Source organism: Hyla sarda, chromosome 1, assembly GCF_029499605.1.
Source record: "Hyla sarda isolate aHylSar1 chromosome 1, aHylSar1.hap1, whole genome shotgun sequence".
NCBI lineage: Eukaryota > Metazoa > Chordata > Amphibia > Anura > Hylidae > Hyla > Hyla sarda.
The window spans coordinates 277,768,131-277,786,499 of record NC_079189.1 but is presented as its reverse complement, the minus strand read 5'-3'; the positions used below and the strand labels follow the sequence as shown (position 1 = coordinate 277,786,499).

The 18,369-nt window shown below is 42.3% G+C and overlaps 2 protein-coding genes across 9 annotated transcripts in view; one reads left to right on the top strand and one right to left on the bottom strand.

Moving 5' to 3' along the window:
* Positions 1-18,369, bottom strand: part of ARRDC2 (arrestin domain containing 2) — a 235,915-nt gene that overhangs the window by 205,086 nt on the left and 12,460 nt on the right. The window lies entirely within an intron of this gene.
* PEX11G (peroxisomal biogenesis factor 11 gamma) lies at positions 823-13,351 on the top strand. The gene is made up of 5 exons (XM_056572984.1): positions 823-1,060; positions 4,731-4,919; positions 7,246-7,424; positions 9,763-9,813; positions 13,107-13,351. Exons 1-5 carry the CDS (start codon positions 998-1,000, stop codon positions 13,330-13,332), a joined length of 708 nt encoding a protein of 235 aa, XP_056428959.1. The 5' UTR covers positions 823-997; the 3' UTR covers positions 13,333-13,351.

Sequence of the window (18,369 nt, the reverse complement as noted above, 5' to 3'; positions counted from 1 at the left end):
GTTAAAAAACAGATGCAAGCGGACATAATTTTTCAAACCGTATACAGATAAAAATTTGTACTCACGTTTTGATACAGTTTAGTCAGGTACAGGAACTGTATAGCAAAATCGTGGCGTGAACCCACCCTAACACCATAAGTATGAACTCTATAAGAGCTATATGTACATTGAGGGAGATTTATCAAAACCTGTCCAGAGGAAAAATTGTTGAGTTACCCATAACAACCTATCAAATCGCTTCTTTCATTTTGAAAAAGCTTGTGAAAAATGAAAGAAGCGATCTGATTGGTTGCTATGGGTAACTTTTCCCTCTGGACAGATTTTGATAATTCTCCCCCGTTGTGAGGCCGTCCGTGTCAGGTGACACACAGCCGAGGTCACGTGACACACATTCTGTTGTAACAACTTGGAGTCTGAGTGAAAAAGACTTTTCATGTCTGTGGTGTTTCCCAACTAGGGTGCCTCCAGCTGTTGCAAAACTACAACTCCCAGCATGCTGGGAGTTGTAGTTTTGCAACAGCTGGAGGCACCTTGGTTGGGGAACACTGGTATAACTTGCCAATGAGAGTAGCTGACTGTTGGGACACGGCTGAGGAGGGCTGCTGTACCTCACACCTGGAGTGACCGCACGGTTATGAGGAGAAAGGAGAACAGTCTATGGACCACATCGTGCAGCCAATCACATCCCAGATTCTAATAGGGTGAAAAGAAAGTTTTGAGCACAGTGAAGCGACTACGTGATTGGTTGCCAAGGTGGGGGCGGGTATACATAAATGCTGCCTGCATATTGTCCCCGCTTACGTACTACAAGGCGCTCCAGCAGGTTGGCAGCAGAGCTAATGGGGACGCGAGAGGTCACATTGTGGGCGTGGCTTGCGATAAGGAGGTTTGGAACGCAGAAGTCTGAAGTCCAGTGCCGTGTAGTAGTGGGCTATGTGCTCGGTGTAAGCGCCGTAGGTTCTGTCCCCAGGTGTGTACATGTACTTAGGCTGGCGGCATGGCGAAGGCGGTATCTGCGGTGGTCAATGTCCTGGAGTCGTACAGGGGCAGAGATAGAATGGTGAGTGGGGCTTATGACAGCAGGGGGCTCCAACTATTCCACACACATACATAGGAGCTAAATGCCACAAATAGGATTGTAAAGAAAATGGCTCTGTATTAGAACACACATGGGAGGAAGAGTGGGAAAGGGGCTGTAAAACAGTAATAGCTTTTATATAAGCCTATAGCAGTGTTTCCCAACCAGGGTGCCTCCAATTGTTGCAAAACTACAACTCCCAGCATGCCCGGACAGCTGTCTGGGCATGCTGGAAGTTGTAGTTTTATAACACCTGGAGGCACCCTGTTTGGGGAACTCTGGCCTATAGACCAGTGATCTCCAGATATTGCAAAACTACGATTCCCAGCATGCCTGGACAGCTGTCAGAACATGCTGGGAGCTGTAGTCCTGCAACATTTGGAGGTCCACAGTTTAGAGACAGCTGCTATAGACACAAGAAGCAGGATAATCCAGCACGAGGTTCCAGGTAAACTATCAAAGCTTTATTGAAACTTTCAATGTCGGTATATAGAAAAAAACGAGAGAAGCGCAGCTATGTGCCGTTACTCCCAGCTGGTATTAAATATGTAAATAGGTGATAGGTGTTGTACTCAGAGCGCAACACCTTGTAGAACTTGAATAATTGTTTCCCAACCACGGTGCCTCCAGCTGTTGCAAAACTACAACAGCTGGAGGCGCCCTGGTTGGGAAACACTGACTTATATGATCCACTCCTCATGGTAGGCGAGACGGCGTGCTGCCTTCATCTATCCTGTCCCAGGGAAACTCCTCCAGACAGTCTTGAATGGCTATAATGGAACCCAACAAAGTGGACTTATCGCAGTATTAAAAACACAAGGGACTATGCATTTCAAGGGGTAGGACCCCCTCTTCCTCATGTCCAAACATTGGAGCTTTATTGAAGATGTATAAAATCTTGACAGACAAAGGTGCGGGCAGGTTAAAATCTAAAGTGCGTTTCAGCCACCTCATTGGCCCCGCTATAGACAGTCTACCATATAGTAATGTGAGGTCTATTCACATCGTGCTTTTCCTTATGTTTAGCACGTACATAAGGAAGGCTCCCGAGTGCACGCTAGATGTGTCTATAGCATTTAATGACAGACAGAGACCAATTGCGTTTCTTCTTGGCCTCCATTAGGTTGGCTTATACCATTGAGGATGGAAGGGCCCCATTTACTTTAATGGCCTAGATGTAGTTTGGATCCCACCATCAGCTTTAGGAAAGTTACAGTTCACTTATATACCTGAACAGCTATCCAACAGAGTCTGCAGAAAATACAGCTGACAGTCACTTTAGGGTGTATTCACATGTACAGTATTCGGTGCTTATTTGATGCTGCAGATTTAAAGCTGGGTTCAGTCATTTAGTTTGTAAAGGTAGAAAATACAGGTGCCGGTGGTACAGTAGTCTTCATCAGACCCCCACTACTGTGCGATCGCAGGGGTTCTGATGGGCTAAAATGGCAGCCGAAAGGTCGCTCGCCATCTTCCTCCTGCTGGATAAAATTATATATGTGTGTGTGTGTATGTATATGTATATATATATATATATATATATATATATATATATATATAATATAAAATTTGAGTAGCCGTATTAGTCCAGTGATGCAAATCCTAAAATGTTGCAGTATCTTGTAATACCTTTTTTATTGGACTAACAGCATTTTGTAGAGACAACTTTCGGGATTCCTCCCTTTATCAAGTCCAAAGCAAATCTAAGCTCACAAGTAGAAGACACAGGTTACATCTCACAAATATGCGGGGGTTAAGACAATAGATGTGGAGAATTCACACCAAGATGGGCCATAAATTGTCCTGATATGGGAACATAGACTAAATAGGTAAGAATGAGAAAAAGGGGAAGGGGGAGAGACTGATAATTAGCAGGACATAGTGAGATGCAAAAGAGAATCCAATATAGTACACACCAAGTGTGATCTGGGATGCTACATTGGTGAAACCAGCCGGAAACTCAACGAAAGGATGAATCTACACAGACATTCCATCAACCGCCATAAAGAAAATGACTACTGCACCCCAGTTGGACATCATTTTACCCAAACAGGCCACTCCATACATGACCTTACAATCAGGATACTGAGGGAATTTCAAAAACACACAAGAGAGAAAGACATTTGAAGCCAAAATTATACAGTTTTTTGACTCAAAAAACAGGGGACTCAATGTGGATTTGAGCTTCTTATCTCATTATCAAAATTTCTTATAACCTGTGCTGTACTGTATTCTCTTATAACCTGTACTGTACTGTATTCTATTATAACCTGCACTGTGTTCTCTTTTACATCTCTCTATGTCCTGCTAATTATCAGTCTCTCCCCTGCTCCCCCCTCCCCCCCCCCCCCCCTTTTCTCATCCTTATCTATTTAGTCTATGTTCCTATAGCAGGACAATTTATGGCCCATCTTAGTGTGAATTCTCCACATCTATTGTCTTAACCCCCGCATATTTGTGAGATGTAACCTGTGTCTTCTACTTGTGAGCTTAGATTTGCTTTGGACTTGATAAAGGGAGGAATCCCGAAAGCTTCTCTACAAAATGCTGTTAGTCCAAGAAAAAAGGTATTACAAGATACTGCAACATTTTATGATTTGCATATATATATATATATATATATATATATATATATATATATATATATATATATATATATAATCTATCTGCAGCCATGACTTGTCCCCCTATCCACAGGGGATAAGTGTTTGATTGCGCGGGGGGGCCGCCGACCACTGGGACACCCTGTGATCTCCCAAATGTGCCCAGGCATTGCCACTCTGTGCGAGCGGCTAATACCTGCCCTTTTTCCTATTTTCCAAATAAAAAAAGTTACATATTTGGTATCAAATCTCTTTTTTTCTAGAACTTTGTAAACAAAAAGTACTGTGTAAGCCAAAAGTATTTAAGTTCTACATAATTTAGAAAGAACATTAACAGTGTAGGTTTAGCATTAAGTGTTCTGTTCACATCAATACTGTTGTCACCATACAATGTATTACAACTCTCCAAATCTAATGTAGGGTAGGTTATAAGAAAATAAACACACTTCACAGCTTTAACCACTTAACAACATAGGATGTAAATGTTCTTAACGCACCAGGACGTACATTTATGTCCGATACATGATGCAAGCACCAGACGGGTGCTTGCATCATGCGCGGCAGGTCCTGGATGCTGTCAGCCAGGAACCCGCTGGTAATGGCGAACATCAGCAATCTCGCGTATATCTGCCCTTAACCCCTCAGATGCCATTATCAATACAGATCACGGCATCTGCGGCAATGCAGGCATTAAATTGGATGATCTGATTGCCCACGGCGCTGCCTCACCTGGCTCCGTCCGTCTCCTGGGATCTTCTACTCTGGCCTGAGATCGAGCAGAAGATCGCCAATGACACTGGTCAGTGCTATGCCTATGCACAGCACTGAACAGTATTAGCAATCAAATGATTGCAATGAATAGTCCCCTATGGGGGCATAAAAAGTGTACAAAAAGTTAGTTTTTTGAAAAATCCCTTAATAAAAATGTAAATAGCCCCTAGAGGGTCATCACTTACTTATTTACAATAGATTGTGTTCAGGTATGGTCTGCAGAAATAGTCAGCTTGTGAGGGTATGCTGCTGGTTTCTCACTAATTCCATTTTGATAGATACGGACATTATGCTATAGCTGTCAACTGCTTGGTGGAGCCATTACACAGAAGCATGGAGAAAAGCAGCAGTGTGGACGGAGCCTCCTAATTGTGGCCTCTCAGCTGAGCCACTGCAGGACAGTACTGCGGCTGTTTGATGACCTGTCCATGTTGGCGTATTCTCTTCAATACGGTCTAGGAAAGAAGGTTGGTTGACCAATGTGCTCTTACTGCAGATGTGATATTATTAAAGGGGTTGTCCAGAGCCTTTTTTTTTTATACTGGAAAGGATGGGCTTTAAGAAAAAGTACTTGCCTGCCCTGATCCCCTTTCACTTCTATTCTGACTGCCCATTTTCTGCAACTCAGCTCTTCATTGTTACATCTCGACAACAGGAAGTGTCTGGCTGTGATTTGTCTTTGTCAGGGGCTGAAGTGGGAAGCGCTGCTCAGCTGGGACTGGGCACTGTTGGGCAGACGCAGTGGGGATCAAAGCTGATGAGTATATGGTTTTTAGTCCAGCCCAAGGAGGATGCACACATTTATTTTCCAATTTCCATTTTTTTTTCGATTTGCACAAAGATGTTATTAATGTATATGCCTGGAAAACATTTAACACTTTGTTTGGCTGAAGCACTGACAAAGTAATTGTGTATATACCAAACGTATCCATAGGGGCCCATTGGCCAATCCTATGCTAAAGGAGTATCCTTTTAGGGAACAGTAACACATATTTTAGTGTACATTTTCCGCTGCAAACTTTGCTACCCATTGATCTTTAGCAAAATATGCACGTGCGAACATACCCTTATTAGGAATAAGAAAAGTGCAATTTCTACATTCTGTTATGATGTTCACATGCCCAAAATGTGGCACTTTGTCACTACATGTAGGTAAATACCATCTTACTCCTTTAAGGATGCTCCTATACGCAGAGCTACTGGTTACACGTAGCATTGACAATCCTTATTATTGCAGGCAGGATCCAGACTTATTATTTAAGGGTAGGGTCCCATGTAGAGTATATACCACATATTTTGCTGCATATTTTCCTAGGGTAGCAAAAGCAGCTGCAGTGTATATACCACGTGTGACCCTACCCTTAGGGTGGATCCACACTTACAGTACCCTGCCCAAATGTGTGGTGTTTGAAGCTGTGTTCACTCTACTCTACATTAATACCTGCACCTTCAAATCCTGTACATCAAATATGCGCACGTGGATATATTGCTGATAATTGCTATGCAAGTCTAGTTCCCATCTGAAATAATAATTGTACATGCCAGCTGTAGCCAGTAGTGCTTGGTGTAAGAGCACCCTCATACGACTTTTGAGTTAATCCATCTTTTGAACAGGTTGCTCACACGCATCACTGCTTTCTCCCAAAAAATTGCACCATACCTGTCAGCAGGTTGAATTTGGTACTACACCTTATAGCCTCATTCTGGACTTTTATGTCAGTGTTTTTGGAAGAGTAGTACCGTCCCTCTTACCCAATCACTGGTTGCAGAGGTGATTCAATCAGTGATTGGCTGGGTGGGCAGGTCCTGCTCCAACATGTTGTCTTGGAAGCAGGGGACCAGAAAGAGCTGCAATGGAACCAAAGTTGGGCAAGTGTGACTTTTTTGTTTAACATGAGCCCCAGTGTGCTAACCAAAAAATACTGGAATACTGCTTTTAAACATTTTTAACCTAGATTCTCTAAAGTAAGGTAAGGCGGACCAAATAATTATTAAATGGTCACTCATTAAAAAAAATTTTTAGATTGCACTCCTTATGGTAACTAAAAAACAATTTCTAATATAATTTGGTAAAAAAATGAAGTTTTCTATGTTTTATTTATATTTCGAGCACATTTTCCCCATCTCGCACAGATTTAGGACCGAAGCCCAAACACAGGAAGTGCAGCCTGGAGTGCTGATTGGGGGGGGGGGGGGGTGGCCAACCAACAGCATATGGCAGTTAAGTGTAAGAGGAGCTATGATTGGATGAGGCTGGACCCCCCTTCCCCTCAGCCCTCCAGGCTGCACTTCCTGTGTTTGGATCTTGGTCCTAAGTCGGTGTATGAGATGGGGGGGATGTGCTCTTGAGCTTTTTTAAGCACAAATAAAACATAGAAAATGATTTTTTCTTTTTAACAAAGTATATTAGAAGTAATTTTTATTTACCATAAGGAGTGCAATAGCAAAAATTAGTTTTAATGAGTTACCCTTTAATGTACAGTCCATGAGACATCATGTTCTTACTGAAGTTTACTACACTACTTTGTTCTGACAGCTCTGTGAATGTTTGTTTTGCCCACATGTAACTTATATAAGAGAAATACAATGCTAAATAGAATAGAAGACAAGCTGAAATACAGATATTTTAGACTTTCTGGCTTTTGTATAAACTGTTAACTGATAAAATATTGGCAAATCTCTAGGCATAATTTAGTCATATCACGTTTGCTGTACATTTGGTTATTTCATTAAAGCACGCATAATTTAAAAGAAACTGTGTTCCCTAAAATCACCCTGGTTATTTACCAATAGGAGAAAGACTGTATCATCCGGTGGATATCTGTCTTGGGCAACATATTTGACCAGCTGTACTATCCATGTGAGCATATGGCCTGGGCAGCAGATGCTGGAGTGTTTCCCATCAAGTCTGATAAGTGGTGGATAGCCAGTACAGCCCTTTGGGGTCTTTCTCTAGTGGTGGGCATTTTACGGTAGGTCATTGCATTGTCTTGTTTGTTTTTTCTTTATACACATATGTATGCTCTAGGTACAGTATGTGTCTGATGGCTGTCCTCAAATGGGTTGAGAAGGTGCCTAACAACTTCACCGAGGGACTATCGGACAGGTCCACATATAGGTGTGCAGCTGAAAGAGGGTTGCTGGCTGTCAAATCCGTAAGCCACATTGAGAAGGTGGATATGGTTTGTTACTGTTTGTCTTCCTGATAACTGCTTACGTGGTGCATACACTGTGTACAGTTTGAGAAGTGGCAATACTGCTGCAGCCTTTGGGATGGGAAATCATAGGATCTGCTCAGTGATAAAGAGCTGTAGGAGCTATTAAGGTGACATTAAAACATCACCTAAAGGTCTTTCCTGACATTATGGGAGCACACTGTATATATAATAAACTTTCCCTGACCACCCAAAACTATACAAAATAACACTATTCATCCGTTATATAAAATAATCGTATTTTAGTGCTATGAAAATAGAAAAGATGGGCAAAACAGACACTTGTATTTGTTGTGTACATCCAAATATAAAAATATATAAATCAATTTAAAAATGACTCCTTATGTGCTTCAAGCATAAAGGATTACATGGGTGAGCATTTGTGGTGCTCTAACTTTTAAAGCATTATTCTATAAATATAGCACTACCTAGTTTTTATGGTGCACAGGAAATTTCAGCCATGTGACCTGCAAACTGGATTTTCTAGCAGATAATGGTAAAACCCCTCCAAAAGCAATAAACACCTATCTGTAGAGAGCTGCTTAGAGGGTTTTTGTACAATTGTGTGATGATATGTCAAATGTCCCATCATTCTGGTCCCTGCTGGTCTTTGTTTACTTTTCCAGCAGATGTGACACCACAAGCATCCATGTGACTGCAGCATTCACATAGATGTATGGAATGGCACAACTTCAAGAAAAGACTGGCAGGGACCAGGGAACACTGGCACTAGTGGCATGGGTGAGTTAGTTTTTATAATCTCTACTCCAGCTGTTGCATAACTACATCTCCCAGACAGCTAAAGGTCATGCTGGGAATTGTAGTTATGCAACAGCTGGAGTCACATTTTTTGGGATTAATTGGGTTTATAAGAACATGTTAGTGTAAAAAAAATAAAAATAAAAAATTTGACTTTTCTCCTCCACTTTGCTGCTATTCCTGTGAAAACAAGTAAAGTGTTATCAAACTTTCTGAATGTCATTTTGAATACTTTTGAGGGGTGCAGTTTTTATAATGGGATCCTTTATGGGGTATTTCTAACATAAAGACCCTCAAATTCACTTCAAAACTGAACTGATGCCTGAAAAATTTCCAATTTGAGAAATTGAATTGCTGCTGAACTTTGAAGCCCTCTAATGTCTTAAAGTAAACACATGACAACTTTATGATACAAACAAAGTATACATTTTATATGTGAATCAATATATTTATTTGGCATGTCCATTTTCCTTACAGGCAGAGAGCATCAAAGTTAGAAAAATGCTAAATTTTCAAATTTATCATGAAATTTTTGAATTTTTAACCAAGAAATGATGCAAGTAACGAAAATCTACCACTAACAAAGTATAATCACGAAAAAACACTCTGAATTAAATTCATGAGTAAAAGCATCCCAGAGTTATTAATGCTTAAAGGGATCAGATTTGCAAAAAATGCTCTGGCCCTTAAGGTGAAAATGGGCTGTGTCCTTAAGGGGTTAAAGGGGAACTCCGGCAATTTTTTTTTTTTTTTTTCTATCCTACTGTATGTGCCAAAGCTGCAGGAATAAAGATAATAAACTTTAACTTGGTTCCAGCCAATCACTCGATGCTGTTGAAATCTGTCTTCCAGCCCCAGTCTTTTTCCAGCTTGTGGTGTCCAACACATCACACTGCACTTAGCTAATCGCTAGCTACCGAGGTCTACACCCTCGCCCAGTGATAGGCTAAGCAGCAATGCTGTGTAATAGACCTGAGCATTAAACCAAGTGTAATAAACCAAGCACTGGCAGAGGCGGGACGCCACTGTGGCCGGCAATTATCTGAGCTCCAGTGTGTTGTCAGGCACTAAAATCCGTAAGAAGACCAGGCTGGAGGACAGGAGACAGATACCAGCTGCAGCTGGGCAGCAGTGGAAGGTAAATGTAAAGTATATTTTTGTTCTGGCAGCTCGGGCATATAGGATAAAGATACATTTCTCCTCAGCTCAGCAGCTGTGTCAACACCTAGATAAAGCAAGTTGACAGTTTATCTTAAAATGTATCCTTATGTGCCTTATCATACCAGCATTATAACTTATTTTTAATTTTATTTGTAATATTCCTATTTGCCCATAGAGCCATAAGAACATTAATAAAGCTAAGAAGAAGTAAAGGAAAACATTCAGAGTAAGTTCAATTTGACTTGAAGCTGTTTTATAAATTGTCCTAACTTTTTTGTAATAGAAGATGTGCTGCAGACTAAACTTAAAGGGTACCTTTCATCAAAAAAAAAACTCTTGATATATTATAGATTAATGTATGCATGTATAGATTAATGTAATGTTTAAAAAAAAAAATGCTTTTTATTTTTCCACTTTGAAAAAATGACCACTAGAGGTCTCCCTACCAGTCCTGTCCGCAAGTCCTTTTTAAAGATTTCAGACTCATGCTGGAGTCCTAAATCTCAGATTGCAGCCAGGACACAGACAAGCTCAGCACTGCTCCCTTCCTGTCAATCAGATAGGCAGGAGCCAGCACTGTGCTCTTAGCACAGCAGGGCATACTCCTGACTCTGCCTTACTGCTTGCCCTCATTCATTTTACTATCTGAGCTCCGATCTTCTCTCTGCACATGCAGTTGCAAACAGAGAGAAGATTCAGAGCTGCCAGCTGTGCTTGTCTGTGTCCTGGCTGCAGTCCGATATTTAGGACTCCAGCATGAGTCTGAAATCTGTGTTATACGATATATAATATAAAAAGGAGCCCCGATCTGGTAGATCAGCACTTGTATTGGCCAAGGGTTTGAGCTGTGTAATAAAGCCCTAAGGTGATGCTGCAGGAGATTGGATAACACATTATATTGCTCCTTCTTTCTCAGTGAGTAAGCGGGGTTAAAGGGGTAGTCCAGTGGTGAAAAACTTATCCCCTATCCTAAGGATAGGGGATAAGTTTGAGATCGCGGGGGGGGTCCGACCGCTGGGGCCCCCTGCAATCTCTCTGTACGGGGCCCCGGCTCTCTGCCCAGATAGCGGGTGTCGACCCCCGCACGAAGCGGCGGCCGACATGCCCCCTCAATACATCTCAATGGCAGAGCCGGAGATTGCCGAAGGCAGCGCTTCGGCTCTGCCATAGAGTTGTATTGAGGGGGCGTGTCGGCCGCCGCCTCGTGCGGAGGTCGACACGCCCCCTTCCCGCGGGCTGTCGGGGCTCCGTACAGGAGATCGCAGGGGGCCCCAGCGGTCTGACCCCCTGCGATCTGCAACTTATCCCCTATCCTTAAGATAGGGGATAAGTTGTTCACCACTGAGTCACCACTGGACTACTCCTCTAAGTGTTGCCACTTCAAATAGAGAAGGTGTCATAAACGCCTTACATATATGTGTGTGTGTGTGTGTGTGTGTGTGTGTCATGGCAGTAAATGTTGGAACCCCTAAAAAAATTTCAAAACAATTTGGTATTTCTCACAGAAAAGAATTGCAGTAACACATGTTTTGCTATACACATGTTTATTCCCTTTATGTGTATTGGAACTAAACCAAAAAAGGAGGAACGAAAGCAAATTGGACATAATGTCAGACCAAAAATGGTCTGGACAAAATTATTGGCGCCCTTAACTTAATATTTCGTTGCACACCCTTTGGGGAAAACTGAAATCTTTTGCTTCCTAGAACCATCAGCCGGAATGTTGGACCACTCTTCCTTTGCAAACTGCTCCAGGTCTCTCTTATTGGAAGGGCGCCTTTTCCCAACAGCAATTTTAAGATCTCTTCACAGGTGTTCAATGGGATTTAGATCTGGACTCTCCAGCACTTTCTTGCCATCCATTTCTGGGTGCTTTTTGACGTATGTTTGGGGTCATTGTCCTGTCCCAAGATCTCAGACGCAAACCCAGCTTTCTGACACTGGGCTGTACAGTGCGACCCAAAATCCATTGGTAATGCTCAGATTTCATGATGCCTTGCACACATTCAAGGCACCCAGTGCAGAGGCAGCAAAACAACCCCAAAACATCATTGAACCTCCACCATATTTCACTGTAGTCACTGTCTTGTCTTTGTAGGCCTCATTCCGTTTTCGGTAAACAGTAGAATGATGTGCTTTACCAAAAAGCTCTCATAGTCTCATCTGTCCACAAGATGTTTTCTCATAAGGATTTTGGCAAAATGGAGTCTTGCTTTTTTATGTATTGATGCTCCCTGAGCCTGCAGGATAACTTGAATATCTTTGGAACTTGTTTGGGCTGCTTATCCACTATCCTGCGTTGACACCTTTCATCAATTTTTCTCTTCTGTCCATGCCCAGGGAGATTAGCTACAGTGCCATGGGTTGAAAACTTCTTGGTAATGTTGCGCACTGTGGACAAAGGTAAATCTAGATCTCTGCAGATCTGCAGATAAACTTGTTACCTTGAGATTGTTGATATTCCCACAATTTTGGTTCTCAAGTCTTCAGACAGTTATTTTCTCCTTTCTGTTGTCCATGCTTAGTGTGGCACATGCAATGCAAAGACTAAGTGAACTTCTCTCCTTTTTATCTGCTTTCATGTGTTTTTTTTTTTTTTTTTTATATATATTTCCCACACCTGTTACTTGCCCCAGGTGAGTTTAAAGGAGCATGAAATGCTTGAAAAAAATCTTATTTCCACAATTTTGAAAGGGTGCCCATTTTTGGAGTTTGGTGTCACATTATGGCCAATTTTCTTTTTTTTCTTTTTTTTCCTCTTCTGGTTTAGTTCCAATGTACACAAAGGAAATAAACGTGTATAGCAAAACATGAGAGAGAGACACACACTCTATCCCTTGAAATGGGCACTATCAGATATTAAAACTTTTATGTTGTACATCTTGAAAAAACAAGTTTTTGTAATATACTTAAAAAAAAACATTTTATTAATGAAAATTGCCTTTGAAAGTCCCATCACTAGGGGGAGTCCCTATACCTCCTTAATTTTTAGTTTTTTGTGGGATCTGACAGGTACTTTTTTAATGCTAAAGCTGGGTCTGCTGACAGTTATCACCACATACACAGGACCCCCAGATGTCATGGGACAGTTCAGATGTATCCATACACTTCACATTAACAGCATGATCCATTAGCACTGTCATTAGAAAAAAAAAAGCTTTCGATATGTCAGACTTATGGCAGTTTTGATTGGTCTGGGTCTGAATGTTCAGATCCCATACGAGCAGCAGAGAATTGAGTGCTTGGCACATTTCCTCCCAGCTCTGTCACATGACTGAGATGGTCTCATAATGTAAGTCTATGGAACCATCTCGCTCTGATAGACACAGAGCAGGGGGAGTGATCTGCCAAGGTTTGACAGAACAGTCACTGCAACTCACATTGGGTTAACTGGTTGATCAAGAATGGCAGCCAGGACCCAGCACTGGGTTATAACCTGTTCAAACAAAGACTCATTCTGAGAATGAAACCCACAAGGAAATCTGAACTGGTTTGTTTTGACAGTACTTTGTTTTGCAGGGATGATCCTCCAAAGAGCCGGGGAGAAATAAAGTTCCAGATGAGATCAGAACTTTTGTGCATTATCTGCAGTCTCGCTGATCTAGTTAACGCTATTCACTGGATGCCCCCTGGTTTTCTATGGGGAGGATGCTCTCCAACATGGTTTGTTGGTCTGATGGGAACAATTTCTTCAGTTATTGGAATCTACCAGACTGCTGTTGGAGGAAGCTCTGCAGGGGTGTAAAACCAAAGATGGGGGCGGGGGGGGGGGGGGGGGGGGGGCAAATTGGATACTGTGAATCTTGACGCCTAACTGCCTGAATATGAGAGTGGCTTGTTGATCATGTACTCTAGGATATCAGATAGGATCAGCTTCATAAATCCATAAACTAAGAATTTTTCTGGACTCAGGTTTACAAATGGTTTTTTAGTCAATGCTCAGATAAAAGAAAAACCCTACAGACACTTTTTGAGAATGAGCTTATTTTCTTATAGGAATGGTACAGTGCATACATGACAACTTTAGAATTGCTCAGTAGATCTGTAATTTAGCTAGGAAATTAGACCACTATTGAGCGCAGTAAGTAGTCACATTGCCATGCTTATTATATAGCATAACAAAGGGTATGTTTCTTACTGCTTTGCACATTCTATATTTCTTTGGAATATTTGGGTATTTTCTTGCACCAGACTTTCACTACATCATGTTCATTTGCAAGCACACCATTGTAATGTAGACTGGAAAGTAACATGGTCATTCCATTCTTGCACTTCATAAAGGTTCCAAACCACTTATATTTTATAACAAAATCTTTAAGAATTTTATATAATTTAATGAAGCAGGACTCTGATTTGCCCACAGCAACCAATCACTTTTGCTTTCATTTCTCCAAATGCTCTGGTAAAATAAAAACTGAGCTGTGATTGGTTGCTGTGTGCACTTCAGACAGAGTAATAAATCCTGGGCCAATATTCTGTTTTCTCCTAAATACAGTTTTATAGTTTTCATATGCATCTTTTGATTTGTTGGAAGAAAATAATCTTTTAATCTTCACCACCACTAGATGGTGCCAGTTTGTAAATGTTCAATTTTGCTTTCTTTAGCTACATTATGCCACTGAATACAGACAGATATAGAAGTAAAACTCTAGTCAAAAGTACATCATTGTTTCTGTTCTCAAACTGTACACTGAAGTGTTTTTGTTTTCATTCACAGCTCTCTTATCCCCTTAAGGGCTATTTTTTGCATTTTCGTTTTTTCCTCCTCCTTTTAAGATGCGTATCTTTTATAAATGTTTCCACCTACAGACCCATAAGGGCACAACCAATTGTACTTTTTAATTACACCCTTTTTATTTTACCATAAAGTATACCACCAAAAATTCGAGACCAAATTTATAAAACTGCAATTTTGCAACTTTTGGTTTTTATGCGTAGTGCACTTTATATTAAATGTGATAATTATCTTTATCATGTAGGTCAATCTGATTAAATTATACCAATTTATATAGTTTTTCAATTGTAGTAATTTACAATAATTGTTCTTTTCAGACACCTATAACTCTATTTTTCCATATACAGGGACAGGAATGTATGAAGGCTCTTTTTTTTTTTTTTTGTCAATTAGGACCAGATACAGATACATGTTCGGGTTTTTGTCTGTCACAGTTCACCAAAAAAAAAAAAAAAATCTGATCCATGGGGGCAAAAGAAGCATGTAAGTTACTTTAATGAAAAGCAATACATTTTACATAAATGTATGAGGTTCACATCTTAATTTACTGACTTTATGTTGAAGAACCCGGCGCCGTCCCTCCCTGAACTAAAGTGCAGGGGCCTTAAAAACACATAGTAACACAGTTCATAAGGTTAAAAAGACCAGAGTCCATCAAGTTCAACCTATAACCCTAATGAGTCCCTACGGAGTTGATCCAGAAGAAGGCAAAAAACCCTCATACTAGAGTTAAAAATTCCTTCCCGACTCCAAATATGGCAGTCAGAATAAATCCCTGGATCAACCTTCTGTCCCTAGAAATCTAGTATACATAACCAGTAATGTTATTACTCTCCAAAAATGCATCCAGACTCCTTTTTTAAATTGTTTTACAAAGTTCACCATGACCACTAGAGATGAGCGAACTTACAGTAAATTGGATTCGTCACGAACTTCTCGGCTCGGCAGTTGATGACTTTTCCTGCATAAATTAGTTCAGCTTTCAGGTGCTCTGATGGGCTGGAAAAGGTGGATACAGTCCTAGGAGACTCTTTCCTAGAAATGTATCCACCTTTTCCAGCCCACCGGAGCACCTGAAGGCTGAACTAATTTACGCAGGAAAAGACATCAACTGCCGAGCCGAGAAGTTCGTGACGAATCCAATTTACTGTAAGTTCGCTCATCTCTAATGACCACCTCCTTCGGCAGAGCATTCCAGTCTGCTCTTACAGTAAAGAACCCCTGTCTGTGCTGGTGCAGAAACCTTCTTTCCTCTAAACGTAGAGGATGCCCCCTTGTTATAGATCCAGTCCTGGGTATAAATAGATCCTGGGAAAGATCTCTGTACATCCCCCTGATATATTTATACATAGTTATTAGGTCTATGCCCCTATCGATGCACCCCATGATTTTATTAGCCTTGGCAGCAGCTGCCCGACGTTGGTCACTACAGCTAAATTTACTGTTAACCAAGACTCCCAAGTCCTTTTCCACATCAGTCGTCCCAAGTCTTCTCCCATTTAATACATAATCCCAGCCTGGATTTTCCCCCCATGTGTATTGCCTTACTTTTTTCAGTGTTGAACCTCATCTTCCGCTTCCCAGCCCAAACCTCCAACCTATCAAGATCCATTTGTAACAATGCACTGTCCTCTATAGTGTTTACCTCTTTAGAGTTTAGTATAATCTGCAAAGATTGCTACTTTAATATATTCATTAACCTCTTAAGGACACAGGGCGTATCCATACGCCCCCGTTTCCAAGTCCTTAAGGACACAGGGCGTATGGATACGCCCTGCGCATTTCCGGCCCCAGCCGCTAGCTGGAGCGGAGCCGGATGCCTGCTGAAATGGTTCAGCAGGCATCCTGGCATATTGCCCAGGGGGGTCATTATGTCCCCCCATGTTGGCGATTGCCGCAGATCGCTGGACAACTCCGTCCAGCGATCTGCGGTGGATTCCGGGTCAATCGGGTCTCCGGTGACTCGGAATTACTGGCTGATCGGGGCCATTGCCAGCAGGGGTGAGGTGGCACTGGTGCTACCTCACGATCGCCCTGATTCGTCGGCCGGTTTCCCGGCCGACCAATCAGGGCGCCTGCTGCGGGTGTCACTCCTGCAACCCGCTCCGCCCCTCTTCAGGAGGACGTGAGCGGGTGCGGGCAGAAGACCCCGGGTGCTGGGGACCCCGATCCCCGGCGTCCGTGTTGGGATCGGGGCCTCAGGAGCGACGGCGGCGGCGTGGAGAAGCAGCAGGAGGTGAGTGACAGCCTCCTGCTGTTGCTTAGCAACAGCTCCCAGCATGCAAAAAGGGCATGCTGGGAGCTGTAGTTATGCAACAGCAGGAGGTAGACCACCACAACTCCCAGCATTCCCTTATGGGCATGCTGGGACTTGTAGTTTTGCAACAGCTGGAGGCACATTTTTCTATGGAAAAGTGTACCTTCAGCTGTTTAACTACAACTCCCAGCTTGCACGATCAGCTAAAGTGCATGCTGGGAGTTGTAGTGGTGCATCTGGTGGTTGCATAACTACAACTCCCAGCATGCCCGTTGGCTGTCGGTGACTGCTGAGAGTTGTAGTTTTGCAACAGCTGAAGGCACACTGAGTTAAGTAGCAAACCAGTGTGTCTCCAGCTGTTGCATAACTACAATCCCCAGCCAAAGTAGTATGCCTCCGGCTGTTGCATAACTACAAGACCCAGCATGCCCTTCCGCTGTCCGTACATGCTGGGGGTTGTAGCCTTTGCAACAGCTGAAGGCATACTGGTTGCAAAACACTGAGTTTATTACCAAACTCGGTGTTTCACAACCAGTGTGCCTCCAGCTGTTGCAAAACTACAACTCCCAGCATGCACTGATAGACCGTACATGCTGGGAGTTGTAGTATTGCAGCAGCTGAATGTTTCCCCCCCCCAATGTGAACGTACAGGGTACACTCACATGGGCGGAGGATTACAGTAAGTATCCGGCTGCAAGTTTGAGCTGCGGCAAATTTTCTGCCGCAGCTCAAACTGCCAGCGAGAAACTGTTTCCAAAACGGAGCCTCCAGCTGTTGCAAAACAACTACTCCCAGTATTGCCAGATAGCCGTTGACTGTCTAGGCATGCTGGGAGTTTTACAACAGCTGGAGGCACCCTGTTTTGGAATCACTGGTGTAGAATACCCCTATGTCCACCCCTATGCAAGTCCCTAATTTAGGCCTCAAATGCGCATGGCGCTCTCACTTTGGAGCCCTGTCGTATTTCAAGGCAACAGTTAAGGGTCACATATGGGGTATCGCCGTACTCGGGAGAAATTGCGTTACAAATTTTGGGGGGTATTTTCTGCTATTACCCTTTTTAAAAATGTAAAAATTTTGGGAAACCAAGCATTTTAGGTAAAAAAAATGTTTTTACATATGCAAAAGTCGTGAATCACCTGTGGGGTATTAAGGTTCACTTTACCCCTTGTTACGTTCCCCAAGGGGTCTAATTTCCAAAATGGTATGTGTTCCGCTCTCAAAACACTGACTATGTGTGATTCTAAACGGACAGCTAAACACTTGTTAGAGACTCCAGTAAACAGAAGCCCATGCTTGTATTGTCCACCAGAGGACTCCAACTTTATTTTAGTCTGTGAAACTGCAATACAATAACAACATATCAGTACACATGGAATCATTAGCCTAGCATAAATGACAAATAACTAAGCAGAAAGGCACTTACAGGTGATGATGTCCCAAACCTCATGGGAGAGATAGATACATGCTGCCTGCACAGTGGAAGAGTGACCTCAAGATGGTGGAAGAGCTTCCTGGAACAAAGGTCACTTCCTGTCTGTATAAGCTATCTGTGTAAGTAAAGCTGATATTAACTTCTGCCACTAGATGGCAGTGGTACACTACACAACCTATCATTATAATGCAGTTAACCTAAAAAGGCAGCACAGTATGCCATGTGGTTTTTTTTTTTGCTGTCCTGGCACCATAGGGGCTTTCTAAAGGTGACATGCCCCACAAAAACCATTTGTCGCTCCTTCCCTTCTGAGCCCTCTACTGCGCCCACTGAACAATTAACATAGACATATGAG